The sequence below is a fragment of the Nicotiana sylvestris genome, chromosome 10 (genome assembly GCF_000393655.2).
Source record: "Nicotiana sylvestris chromosome 10, ASM39365v2, whole genome shotgun sequence".
Classification (NCBI taxonomy): Eukaryota; Viridiplantae; Streptophyta; class Magnoliopsida; order Solanales; family Solanaceae; genus Nicotiana; species Nicotiana sylvestris.
In genome coordinates, this window is record NC_091066.1 from 68,313,734 (window position 1) to 68,326,495 (window position 12,762).

Sequence of the window (12,762 nt, forward strand, 5' to 3'; positions counted from 1 at the left end):
ATGCAAGGGTAAAACAAAAAATATCCTTACTCAGAGGACGAAAAAATAATAAAAGAGGCATGTGAAAATCTGGGTGGGATTTTCCAAAGCGGGTGTGTGTGGAGGGAAACCCAAAATTCACTTTTTGAACTCAATCTGAAAAAACAATTAACCAAAAACTTTTCCCCGTCAACCCCCTAAACAACAAATTCCAAATCTTAAAACTCAAAAACATATGCCAGCCAGCGCCCAAACTCAAAATTTTCCCAAAAACATTTCGCTGAATATGGCGCCATATAAATATACACTCATCTCTCTTTCCATTCCTCAACTTTCACTTCGTTCTCGCTCCACACTTCTCTGCATCTCTTCACTCTGTGTGTGTGTGTGTGTGTGTGAGCGAGAGAGAGTAGGAAGAAATGGCAGACCAAGAAAGTTCTATTAGAGTTACTCGATTAGCCAAGAAAAGGGCAGCAGAAGCAATGGTTCAGCACCTACAACAGCCCAACAAGAAGAGAGTGGTGTTGGGTGAGATTCAGAATTTGTCCAATCAGATTCAGATGTTTGATTCTGAGCCTCTTAAGCCCAAATGTAAGAAGCAGACTACAAAGAGGAAGGTGAAAAGGTCTGTTAGTGTGAAAGAGAAAGACTTTAGGGAGGAGGATGTTGATTCTAAATTGGATGATGACCCCCAGATGTGCAGCGCTTATGTTTCTGATATTTATGATTATCTTCATCAAATGGAGGTTAGTTGAGTTTCTGTTTTCATTAGATTAGAAATATAGCTCTTGATTTCTAATACTTCTACTTCTCGTTTAGTTTCTAAAAAATTGATTTTTGTTTTAAACAAGAGTCTTATCATTCTTTTAATAATGTAGGAAGTACAATATTTTGCTCTATCAAGTAAAGTTTATTTAATTGGTCTTTGTTAATAGAGCTTGATTTTTCTTATGGCTGATTTCTGAATGAACACGCTAAAGATTGAATTTAGGCAATTGAATTTAGGTTCATATCATTGGCTGAAAATCTGGAATTTTAAGCTATCTGAGGTTGTTTGGTGTTTGTATGCATACCATAATGTTGTTGGGTGACCAATTGTGTGAATTCAAATCAGATGTATATTTTGATGTAACAACTAAAGGCTATATAATTGGTCTTTCTTTGATACATCTTGATTTTTCTTATGCATGGTTTTTCAAATGGTAACATTAAAGATCGAATTTTTGGCAACTTGGTTGTGGTTAATACCATTGAATTATCGAATCTTGATTTTCCATCCATTTAAACTTCTTCGTGTTTGGGGTTTTGGGATTTTGACTAACTCTGTCTTTTCACAAATCAGATTGAGAAAAAGAGAAGACCATTATCTAATTACCTTGAGAAAATTCAGAAGGATGTAACTGCAAACATGAGAGGGGTTTTGGTAGATTGGCTAGTGGAAGTTGCTGAGGAATACAAGCTTCTTTCAGATACTTTATATCTCGCTGTAGCCTACATCGACAGATACTTATCGATAAAGGTCATCCCTAGACAAAGACTTCAGCTTTTGGGCGTTTCGTCAATGCTTATTGCCTCGTAAGTTTCATAGCCAAGAGTTGGTTTATTCTCCTGTGTGATTTTGCTTGTGAATCTAATATAATCTGCTGTTTATGATCAGGAAGTATGAGGAGATTAAGCCTCCACGCGTTGAGGATTTTTGTTACATTACAGACAATACATATACAAAGAAAGATGTGGTAAAAATGGAGGCTGATGTGCTACAATCCCTCAAATTTGAAATGGGCAATCCTACAACCAAAACATTTCTCAGAAGATTTACTCGGGTTGCTCAAGAAGATTGCAAAGTAAGCTTGCAAATATAATAATTATGGGTTTCAATTGAACTGTGTTTCTGTTAAGTAGTTGCTTATCTTATTTTTTTCTGCTTTTTACAGAACTCCAATTTGAAGTTAGAGTTCCTGGGCTGTTACCTAGCAGAGTTAAGTTTATTGGATTACAACTGTGTGAAATTCTTACCGTCTTTGGTAGCTGCTGCTGTGATATTCCTTTCAAGATTCACATTGCAACCAAAGTTACATCCTTGGGTGAGGATCTTGTTTCAATGTTCGCTTAGTTTTTGTTCATTAATACATGAAAGTGTTGAATTAACTCTATCCATTTTACAGAGTGTGGCCCTCGAACAAAGCTCGGGATATAGAGCAGCAGATTTAAAGGAATGTGTTCTTATCATACACGACTTGCAATTAAGTAGAAGAGGAATTTCTTTGGTAGCTGCGAGGAACAAATACAAGCAACATAAGGTATCAATCCATGTTTGATAATTGATGATTTTATTAAACATCTTCATAGTTCAGTAGTCTGATGTGAATGTATGAATTTCCTGCAACAGTTCAAATGTGTGTCAACATTGTCTTCTCCTCTGGAAGTACCAGATTCATTCTTTGAAGATACAAGACAATGATTACTTGGGGCATATGCTAGGGAATTGGAAGCATTCTTGGATTCTTCAAGTTGGAAAGATGGCTCAATGCCTCTTGAAAGCCTTCTTAAGTTTGTTGAATAGATCTTTTGTACTATTTTATTTGGAGTTATTCTTATAACTTCCTATAATGTAAAATAATGAATTATATTTTTGTAATCATTCTCTTTTTTAATTGGCAATATATCGAAATCTCGTAACTTGTCTTGATATATTGTTGACTTAACCAGGTTCTTATTAATTTTAGTGTTTTAAAAGAAATTCAATTTAGGTAATGATTATAAAAAATTGTTAAACTTATATTACAAGCAATATAAATATTTAAAGAAGAAACAAAAACTTTTGCTAATTGAGTATGCTAAACAAAAATATTTAAAGAAGAAACAAAAACAAAATTATATTATGCTAAACAAAAATATTTAAAGAAGAAACAAAAACAAAATTATATTACAAGCAATATAAATATTTAGAGTATTATCTTCTACTTGTATACTTACTCTTAGCACTTTTAAATTCAAAAATAAGTTAAAACTATCAATATCATAATAACTATTGTGCTTTAAGAAATAGATTGAATTACAAGAAAATATACATGACTTCACACCATAACAAAAAATGGCTCATATTTTTAAGTTTTATCCTGCCTAGCCCATATTGTACATATTTTGAAAACACCAGTTCTTGCAAATTCAAAATTTGTGTTCTTGCAACCATTGCTTCTAAAAGCTATGGAGTTAAATCTGTGTTATCACAATCATTGCTTTCACTCTCTTCTTCTCACATCTTTTATATATGCTTCAAGGGGCCGTCTACCATTACTGTTTCTCCCCTTATGTCACCTGGTTGCACTTAAAAAAAATGAAGAGTAGAAGTCCACCATTAAAGGTCATTCAAAACTTTGCTTTAGAAAATAGAATTTTTTGAGTTTGTTAGTTGTTTGGATTGAGTGTTGTTTCAATTGATTGAAAATATCAAAAGGAGTTCAAAGTTTAAATTTGAAATGATTTGGAGTAGATTTGAGTTAAATTTCAGAATAGACGCAAGGAAGAAGACGAAGTTAGTTTTTTTGTATAATTATATATAATCTTGTATATGAGTGTATAATACATCTTATACACTATTATACACCTTTATACAAACGTCTGTAGACGAACTTCTTCCACGATTTTCAGTTGCAATTCTTTTTCAAAACCAGTCCAAATCTCCATTAAATGACTTCAAATTTTATATACAACCTCCTTATACTATTTCTAACAAGTCTAAATAACACACACTCCAAATTTCTCACAAAATCAAATTCGAAATTTAAACTCACATATTTAAGCTTGTTAAAAATCTAATTTCCACCACCAAAATGGATTTGGTTTGTTGAACTAATATTTGAGTCACAATTACTGATTTGAAAATTAACTTAAAAGCTTGAACAATATTTTTTAAAAATTAAGTGGTAATTTTGAGAACCCATTGGAGTTGGATGTTGAATCTTAGCATATTATTTTTGGGCTACTTGGTTGTAAATTGAAATATAGGCTATAAAATTAAAAAGTGGGGAGCTCAGCTGTTCTTATGTGAAATTTTCCCTAAGAAATATTTAGTATTAAAATAATACCTTTTCAAGTCTAATCATTTAATAATCTAATTAGCGTGTGCTTGTAAACTTATTTTTTAGCAATGTTTAGAGTTTTTAACTAAAAGTTGTTTCTTATGTTTGAGGTTAGGTTTAACTTTATCCCTTAAATATACATTTGAGCACATATTGTCCCTTAAGTATACCAAAGTTGAGCATGTTTGGTCTACTTAAAGGAAGAACACAAACAAGAATAAAAAAATTAACGGCCTAACCATGTATCTACCTTGTAAATTAAAAGCCAATTTGTGAACTCTTCTTCTTTATTCGACTGTTCCTCAAATCTAACTTGTGTTAGATTTCCGAGAATACTTGGGATGAAGAACCCTAGTAATGGAAGAAGCATGTGCAAAGAGAGAATGAGTTGGAGAAGAAGAGAATGAGAGAAAATATCTTCTATGTATTGTTCAATGTAACAATACAAGGTATTTATACATGTACACTTAATTAACAACTCTCTAACAGATTAGTGGTCCCTACAATACTCCTAATAACTGAATGTAAAATCAGTACACTAACTAACTAATTGCTTCCCTCACTCTTTATTACGTTACTCCTTCTGTTTCTACACTCCCCCTCAAGCTAGGTGGTATGAAAATATCAAGTAAACCTAGCTTGGACACTAAGTACTCATGTTGAGCTCTAGGCAGTCCTTTGGTTAGCACATCTGCCAATTGTTCTTTGCTTTCTACATACTTTGTCTTGATTAGCCCCTGTTGAATTTTTTTGTCTTATGAAATGGAAATCAATCTCTATATGTTTGGTCCTTTCATGAAAGATAGGGTTGGCAGCTATTTGTATGGCTGATTTACTGTCAGTGAAGATAATAGCTGGCAATTCAAACACCGCTCCAATGTCCTTGAGTAATCCAAATATCCACACTAGTTCAGCCACTGTTGTTGCAATACTTTTGTACTCTGATTCTGCAGAGCTTCTAGAAATAGTGCTTTGCTTTTTTGACTTTCATGATATCAGTGAATTCCCATACTTTGTGAAGAAACCAAACACAAACTTCCTAGTCAAGGGACATGCTGCCCAATCAGTATCACAGAAAGCTGAGATTACACTTCTCTTTTATCTAGACAGAAGCACACTTTACCCGGGGTGATTCTTAACATACTTGACCACCCTGAGTGCTGCCTTCATATGAGATTTCTTAGGCTTTTGCATGAACTGGCTGAGAGTTTGAACACTAAATGCAATGTCTAGTCTTGTTACTGTCAGATATAGGAGTTTTCCCAATAGCCTTTGATAGCTAGTAACATCTAGTAATAATGCATCATCCAAGGTGTTGATTGTGCCTGTGTGTTCATCATACTCTTGAGTAGTGAGTTTCACATTTACTTCAAGAGGTGTAGTTGCAGGTTTTGCAGCACCTAAGCCAAGTTCAGAAACAAGTTCTAATGCATACTTTCTTTGATGCATTAGAATACCCTGTGATGATCTTGCAAACTCTATGACAAGGAATTATTTCAACTCTCCTAGGTCCTTCATCTTAAAAGTATTTTGTAGTGTTGCTTTTGTTTTTTCTACTAGCCTCAAATCAGGTCCTGTGATGAGCATATCATCCACATAGACTAATACAACCACATTGCAGTCCCTAGTCCCTTGTACAAACAAAGAGTGATCATGTTGACTTTGTATGAAGCCAAAACTAAGCAGTGCCTCTGATAACTTTGCATTCCGCCGCCTGGGTGCTTGTTTGAGACCATACAAGGATTTCAAAAGTCTGCAAGCTGGCCTACTCTCCCCCTAACTCTGAAATCCCTGAGGAAGAGTCATATAGATTTCATTAGGCAAATCTTCTTGTAGGAAAGCATTGTACACATCCATTTGATGGATATGCCAATGTTCTGAAGCTACAATAGAAAGTATGGTTTCTAACAGTAACCATCTTAACAACTGGACTAAAAGTTTCTTGATAATCAATACCTTCCTGCTAGCTGAACCCTTCGGCCGCCAACCTGGCTTTAAACCTTTCAACCTCCCCTGTAGCTTTGTATTTCACTTTAAATATTCATTTGCAACCAATAGGCATCTTGCCTGGAGGAAGTGAGACAACTTCCCAAGTGTGATTAGCCTCCAAGTCTGCTATTTCTGATTTCATAGCCTCTGTCACACCTCATTTTTTATCCGAAAGGGGTATATGGAGTTTTTTCAATTAAAGTGACAATAATCAAAACGAGATTATTTAAATTCAAATTCAGAGTTGCTGATCACGCCCAACTATACCTTATAAAAAGGACACGCGGACGTTGCAAATATAATCTGAGTATTTAGCCCAGAGTCGAACCCACGAGGAATTAACCTATCAATTACTTCTCGTTAGACTTACTAAATTCCATGGAATCAACTTTCTCAAACGTTGTAAATAACAATTAAGTGTATTTCTACTAACTACGAATGAATGTAAATAAGCAACTGAAAAATAACTATAATTGAGTTGTAAACTATTAAGAGAAGGTTCTAAGGCTATGATTTCCCCTATTGATGGACTCCCTTCCGGTTATGCTTCACATAGAATCACCAAATCATCTCTATCATTCATGAGCACTCTTACTACCGTAAATCTCTCCCGAGTAATCACGATAATCTACTAGACGCACTCTCCCAAGTTATGCTATCTGGCTTTGTTTATTACCGCTCACTTTAGAATGCACCCAAGGCTTTGTTATCCCTAATACCGCCTTTAAACCCGCAATTATTGATCCCTCATATATTTTGGGAGTGGTGTTGTTCAAGAATTACCTAAATATGTACTATCTCCCGAGTTATGCACACTGATAGGCACAACTAATTGAGGATCCTGTCAATTAACTATAACAAGTACTTTGCTGAACAAATAGAGATTAAAATGACAAACTATATTAACATAATCAAGAAGTTCATCCTTCAATAAGTTCCATCAAACCTTAGACTAAATATTTAGCTACTCATACTAGTGTTCATCACAACGATAATCAGATTCATCACAAATCATAAAACAAAAGGAAGAAAGGAATAACTTGATGTTGAATTCTCCTCATTGCCTCTTGCCTCTCCTTCTCTTGTACTAAACTATGAAAAGCTGCGTAATTCCTCCTTGGGCGAGCTTGACCTTCTATAGGTTAAGTGAATTTTCCCCCATACTTCCAAGTTTAACCCTAAAAATTAATATTCCGGAACTGGGCTAGCGCGGCCGCGCTAATGCCCTACCATTCTGCCTCGACCATCTGGGCTAGCGTGGTCGCGCTAATGGCCGCGCTAGTCCATGATTTCATTTTAACTATTCTTTTTCTCGTCTTCTCGCGTACTCAGCTCCTAGGGGTTTTTTTCTTGCTTTAATGTAGCTCCAATCACAGCTTTAAGGCTTCATACAAGCTCCTCACTCCTGCAACGTGTGAAATTCACAATTAGAGCCCATTTTCATCATTTAACTATATTATAACATTGAAACATAATTAAGCTGGGGCATAAACAATCGCCAAATTACATAAATCTAGCCTATTATCAACACCCCACACTTAAATCATTGCTAGTCCTCGAGCAATCCACCATACTCTATAGAGGTTCCTTCACTAAGCATTCTTCCCTAACGCATCACACCAGGAACAAATCACATGAGTTACGCCTAGTAGTGAACAATTTTAGCCTCAAAAGTCGACTCTCACATGCCGTGCAATATTCATACTTTCTCAAACTACTCTACACAGAAGTCAAGACTTGCCCTTCCTTCATGAATCACATGTCCTCACATCCACACAAGAGAGTAGTTCCACATATAATGATGTTTAGAACAATTAGGAACTTAGATAGACAAAACTAGCTCACTCTCAAAAAGAACATTCACATGCCACAAAGATGTACCATAGGCATGCCCATAGTGTAGTACTCTACTAATTGAGCCCACTCAGTCTAAGATCAATAGGACTTCACTTGGTTGTAATGTAGGCTAAGGGACGGGTAGGATATATTTGGATATAGTGACTAACCTTACTAAGAACTTTTTAATACAATTACATTAACATTCAAAGCCATACTTATGTCAACCAAAAACATCCCACCACTTTTTCTTTTATTTACAACAACCCCATCCGTTAGATGCAATTATAACAAACCACCCCTTATCGATTACTACATTTACTCTTTTTTCCAGTGGTGCTTATTCTTTTACTTTTCCAAACACTGCACCTTTTCTCTATTTCAGTGGTTCCACTCAAAAAAACCAAACCACCACCCCACACTTTTGCCTTTGCATAATTTCCATACCATTTAAGTGCTTATGGGAGGCAAAAGGGTTTAAACAGTAGGATATTCAAATAATTGGGTAAGGTTCGCAATGTGGTTGCTAAAGAAACAGGCTTATACGCTCAACGGGGTTAACTAAGATGTAATACAGTTAGGTGGGTTTACTTTATAAGTCTGGCTCAACAAAGAAATGCCTATATCACTTATAGGACTGAATGAAACTACTATTTCGCTTTGCAAACACACAGGGCAAGTTCTAGGCATCAAATGTGAATCATGGAATACAGTAAAGCTCACACACATATAACACATGACTCATTCCAGATTGGCTTATCAAGACACATATTCAAGTCAGTAACAAACATACAATTTTTAAGGCACTTTAGCAAGAATCAACTACTGAGACTAAGCGTTACACTCTAGTGTTTATTGTGTTCAAGTGTATCAATGCTAGAGGCTTAACTTTACTAAAAAGAAAACAAAATTAACAAAAACTACCTATACCCGGTTCAAGCTAAACCCTTGGAAAAGAATCGTGGCCTAAAGAAAAACCAAGGGGGGGGGGTTACTACGCTACCTAAATTTTTTTTTTTGGTATTTTCTCTAGACTAACTTCCCTCAAGAAAATTGTCTAAAGGATCCGTCATTAGGAAGAGTCTCCATATTTCCTTTTTTTTTCGATCGACTTAGTCCCTCAAGAATCCCGCCGAAAGAGATCCGTCATCGGGACAAGCCACTTACCTAATTTAAACTAACCTAATGAAACTATTACTCAAACACCAAAAACAATCAACGCAAAACAAAGAAACATCAAACAGTCAAATTGTACAATTACATATATAGATTGAAGTATCCCCCACCCCCACTTGAAATATAGCCATGTCCTAATGGCATCAAAATTTAAGGAATAGTGACGTAAAGGAACTTCTCTAAAGGATCACTCCTGATCGGAGACGGTGTCTAGGTTAATATTGCATGCGCGACCAAGAGCTCTCAGCCAGCCTAAGAATTTCTTTTCCGACTTCACTTGCCGCTCAGCCACCACGTTAACGCGGGCACCCAAATCAGTGACAGAGGTACGCAACCCAGCCATATCCTGCTCCAAAGCGGTCATGCGGGTACTACGACGTGGCTGTGAAGATGTTACAGTGCTAGATGGTGCTGCAGCTACTACACTATAGTCATGGGCCTGTGGTCGGCCCCCATATCCTCCTGCTCGTCCTCCTCTTCGTCCGAGTCATCAGAGCCACTACTATCCTCCCCCTCAGCTACCGCCGGCTCCTTACCCGTGGTTACCTTGTCAGCCCGGAACTTGTGGTCCTTTGGTACTAGCCCATCCATAGTTAGATTTTCGGGCACCCGAGCTTCCCTGCAAAGCTGGGTAACTAAATAAGGGGAAAAGAACCTATACCTTTTTACTAGGCAGCGGATAAACATCTCTTCATGTATCACTTTGGCCACGTCGAAGTTGTGACCATTGACAAAGCACCAAATCAAAGATGCCCGGGGCCCATTTACCTCCGTAGTGTTGGAGGACAGAAGTAGACAGTTGTTGATAAGATACAACCAACACTTTCCTTCAAAGGTTAGTGCCGAGGAGTGAAACTTCTCACCATATTTCATCCAAACCACCTCCTTCCCTGGTACACAGATTGTTTCAAAGAATCGCTCCCACTTTTTGTTTGTTGGGTTACGACCATACTCATAAAAGTCATCATAATCAACCACAGTAGGGGGCAACTGGTATTCCGTCCGTATCTCCTCAACAGAAGCATTCACTGCCTTTCGGCGCACCGTGACTACGCCATTGTCATGCTCCGACACATTGGCGTAAAATTCTCTAACAACCATTACATTGCCCTCATCTGGCTCATTAATGAAGGTTTGTAACCCCCTCCACATAAGCTCAGTGTACATGTGAGGGCAGTGTTGCTAGACCGATCAGATGTTAATACCCCTCTCCGGAACTAGTTTTTTAGAGGCCTTCGCCGCAAAGCGGTCCGAGCCTTGGCAGAGACAAATCTAGTACTATCAAAGGGGCGTGCAGGGGCTTCCCCTAGTGTCCTGGACAAGCCGGCTTGGCTGCTAGAAGATGCACCTATGGCGCGGCATTTCCGAGATGGAGTCATAGTACCTGAAAAACGGGAACACATTAGCACAGCCCAACACAAAATTGTGATGCATTGCAGTTACTTAGACTTCACAGGCATAAGTGGTGACAACTACATAGTTACATTCATTTAGGCCTTTACACAAACACCTTGTGGGCTAAGGCACTCACAACCCTTTTCAAGCATTTGACAACATCAAAAACTACCACAATGTAGCCACAAGCACAACTAAATCATTCTCTAACTCCACCAACCATTCCATCCATAGTTACTACAACATATACTAAAAATTTCGACTAAACAAAGGCAAGAGCAACAATAATAAAAATAAAAACGAAAATCAGAAATAAAAGAAACAAAAGAAAAAAATGGTCCCTAAAATGCATACCTGTAGTGATAGAAGGTGGGGAACAGAGAAGAAAGGTGGAGGAGAATGTGGTTGGAGATTTGGGGCCAATTGAAAAAGATGAAAATTTGTGGAAGAGGGGAGTTGAAGGTGAAGGGGATTTGATGAAGAAGAGGATTTGGGGAGGGTTTTGTTTCTCTTTCTCTTTGGATTGGGATTGGGGCGTGGGGATTGGGATTGGGGCGTAGGGTTGGGGGATTAAAGGAGGGTTTTTTTATTACAACTAACATAAAAATAAAATTAGAACAACTCAGAAAATATAACACAAAAAAATCATCGGAACTAGTGCGTCCACTAGCGCGATCGCACTAGTAGCGCGACCAGTAGCGCGTTCACGAGCGCGGGCCAGACAAAATGTTTGTCCACTAGCGCGTCCACTAGCGCGATCACACTAGTAGCGCATTCACAAGTGCGGGCCGGGCAGAATATTTGCCCAAATAGCACGGCCTGTAGCGCGGGCACGCTCCTGGACGAAATTTTTCCACATTTTCCACCTGTTCTTACCACTTTCGATGGCTTTATCACCCGCCCATTGTCACCTGTATTGGTTAGAACTTCCTAAACTGCACGACGCAGACAAGCGCATTTAAGGCTCGCTCGACCTCTGAGGTTCTATTAGGTGGACCTCTGACACTTCCTTTGGTTCTTTCATGCCTATGTATAACTTCAATCTCTGCCCATTGACTCTAAATATGTGAGAGTCTTTCTTTGAGGTGATCTCTACAGCTCCTGAAGGGAATACTTCAACCACTCGAAATGGCCCAGACCATCGTGACTTAAGCTTACCCGAGAATAGCCATAATCTTGAATTATAGAGGAGTACCATGTCCCCGAGTTTTAAATATCGCTCAACAATGTTCTGGTCGTGCAACCGCTTCATTATTTCCTTGTACAACCTTGTGCTCTCAAAAGCAAGATGTCGGAACTCGTCGAGCTCATGCAATTCAGTGATCCTCGTTGTGCCCGCAGCTTCAATGTCAAGGTTCAGCTGTTTCAGTGCCCACCAAGCTTTATGTTCAAGTTCCACTGGCACGTGGCAGGCCTTCCCAAACACCAACTTATATGGCGACATACCAATTGGTGTTTTAAAAGCGGTTCTATACGCCCAAAGTGCGTCATCTAGTTTTTTCGCCCAATCAGTTCTTGTGTCGTTCACGATCTTGGTTAGCACACTCTTGATCTCTCTATTGGACACTTCAACCTGCCCACTAGTCTGGGGATTATATGGGGTAGCCACCTTGTGACGTACATCATACTTTGTGAGCAACTTCACGATCTGATGATCGCTCTTGGTGTCCCAAAGCAGGTGAATATGTTCTTCTTCAAAAATTCCACCACCACTCTTGCATCATTAGTGGGCAACGCTGCAGCTTCTACCCATTTGGACACGTAATCCACAACAACAAGTATGTACTTATTGCCAAAGGAGCTGACGAAGGGACCCATGAAGTCAATCCCCCAGACATCAAATAGTTCCACCTCTTGAATCGGGTTCATGGGCATCTCATGGCGACGGGAAATGTTCCCGGTCCGTTGACATTCATTGCAGCCCTTCACCCATTGGTGTGCATCTTTAAACACTGTTTGCCAAAGGAATCCGGCCTCTATCACTTTCGCAGCTGTCCTAACTCTAAAATATCCTCCATATGCCGATGCGTGACAAGCCTGCAAAACAGAAGATTGTTCTATCTCTAGGATACACCTCTGGATCATATTGTCAACACATATTCTAAACAGATAAGGCTCATCCCAATAATACATGCAGCAGTCACGATAAAACTTTTTCTTTTGTACAGATGAAAGGTCATAGGGAATTATACCGCTGGCCAGGTAATTTGCATAATCTGCATACCATGGAACTTCCTCAAGACTGGTAGTGAGCAGCTGCTCGTCTGGAAAGGTTTCCAGAATATCTTCAACCTCGACTGAGTTT

At 38.3% G+C, this 12,762-nt stretch overlaps 1 protein-coding gene across 1 annotated transcript; it reads left to right on the top strand.

Moving 5' to 3' along the window:
- The first annotated feature begins 303 nt into the window (after nucleotides 1-303).
- Nucleotides 304-2,668, top strand: LOC104226834 (putative cyclin-A3-1). The gene is made up of 6 exons (XM_009778912.2): nucleotides 304-725; nucleotides 1,322-1,554; nucleotides 1,637-1,823; nucleotides 1,914-2,063; nucleotides 2,145-2,279; nucleotides 2,369-2,668. The coding sequence occupies exons 1-6, from the start codon at nucleotides 399-401 to the stop codon at nucleotides 2,438-2,440; spliced, it is 1,104 nt and encodes a 367-aa protein (XP_009777214.1). The 5' UTR covers nucleotides 304-398; the 3' UTR covers nucleotides 2,441-2,668.
- Nucleotides 2,669-12,762: the final 10,094 nt, after the last annotated feature.

Coding starts and splice junctions, on each gene's coding strand:
- LOC104226834 (XM_009778912.2), top strand. CDS start 399: ATGGCAGACCAAGAAAGTTCTATTAGAGTTACTCGATTAGCCAAGAAA. Junction 726..1,321: donor ATTATCTTCATCAAATGGAG/GTTAGTTGAGTT, acceptor TTCACAAATCAG/ATTGAGAAAAAGAGAAGACC. Junction 1,555..1,636: donor TCGTCAATGCTTATTGCCTC/GTAAGTTTCATA, acceptor GTTTATGATCAG/GAAGTATGAGGAGATTAAGC.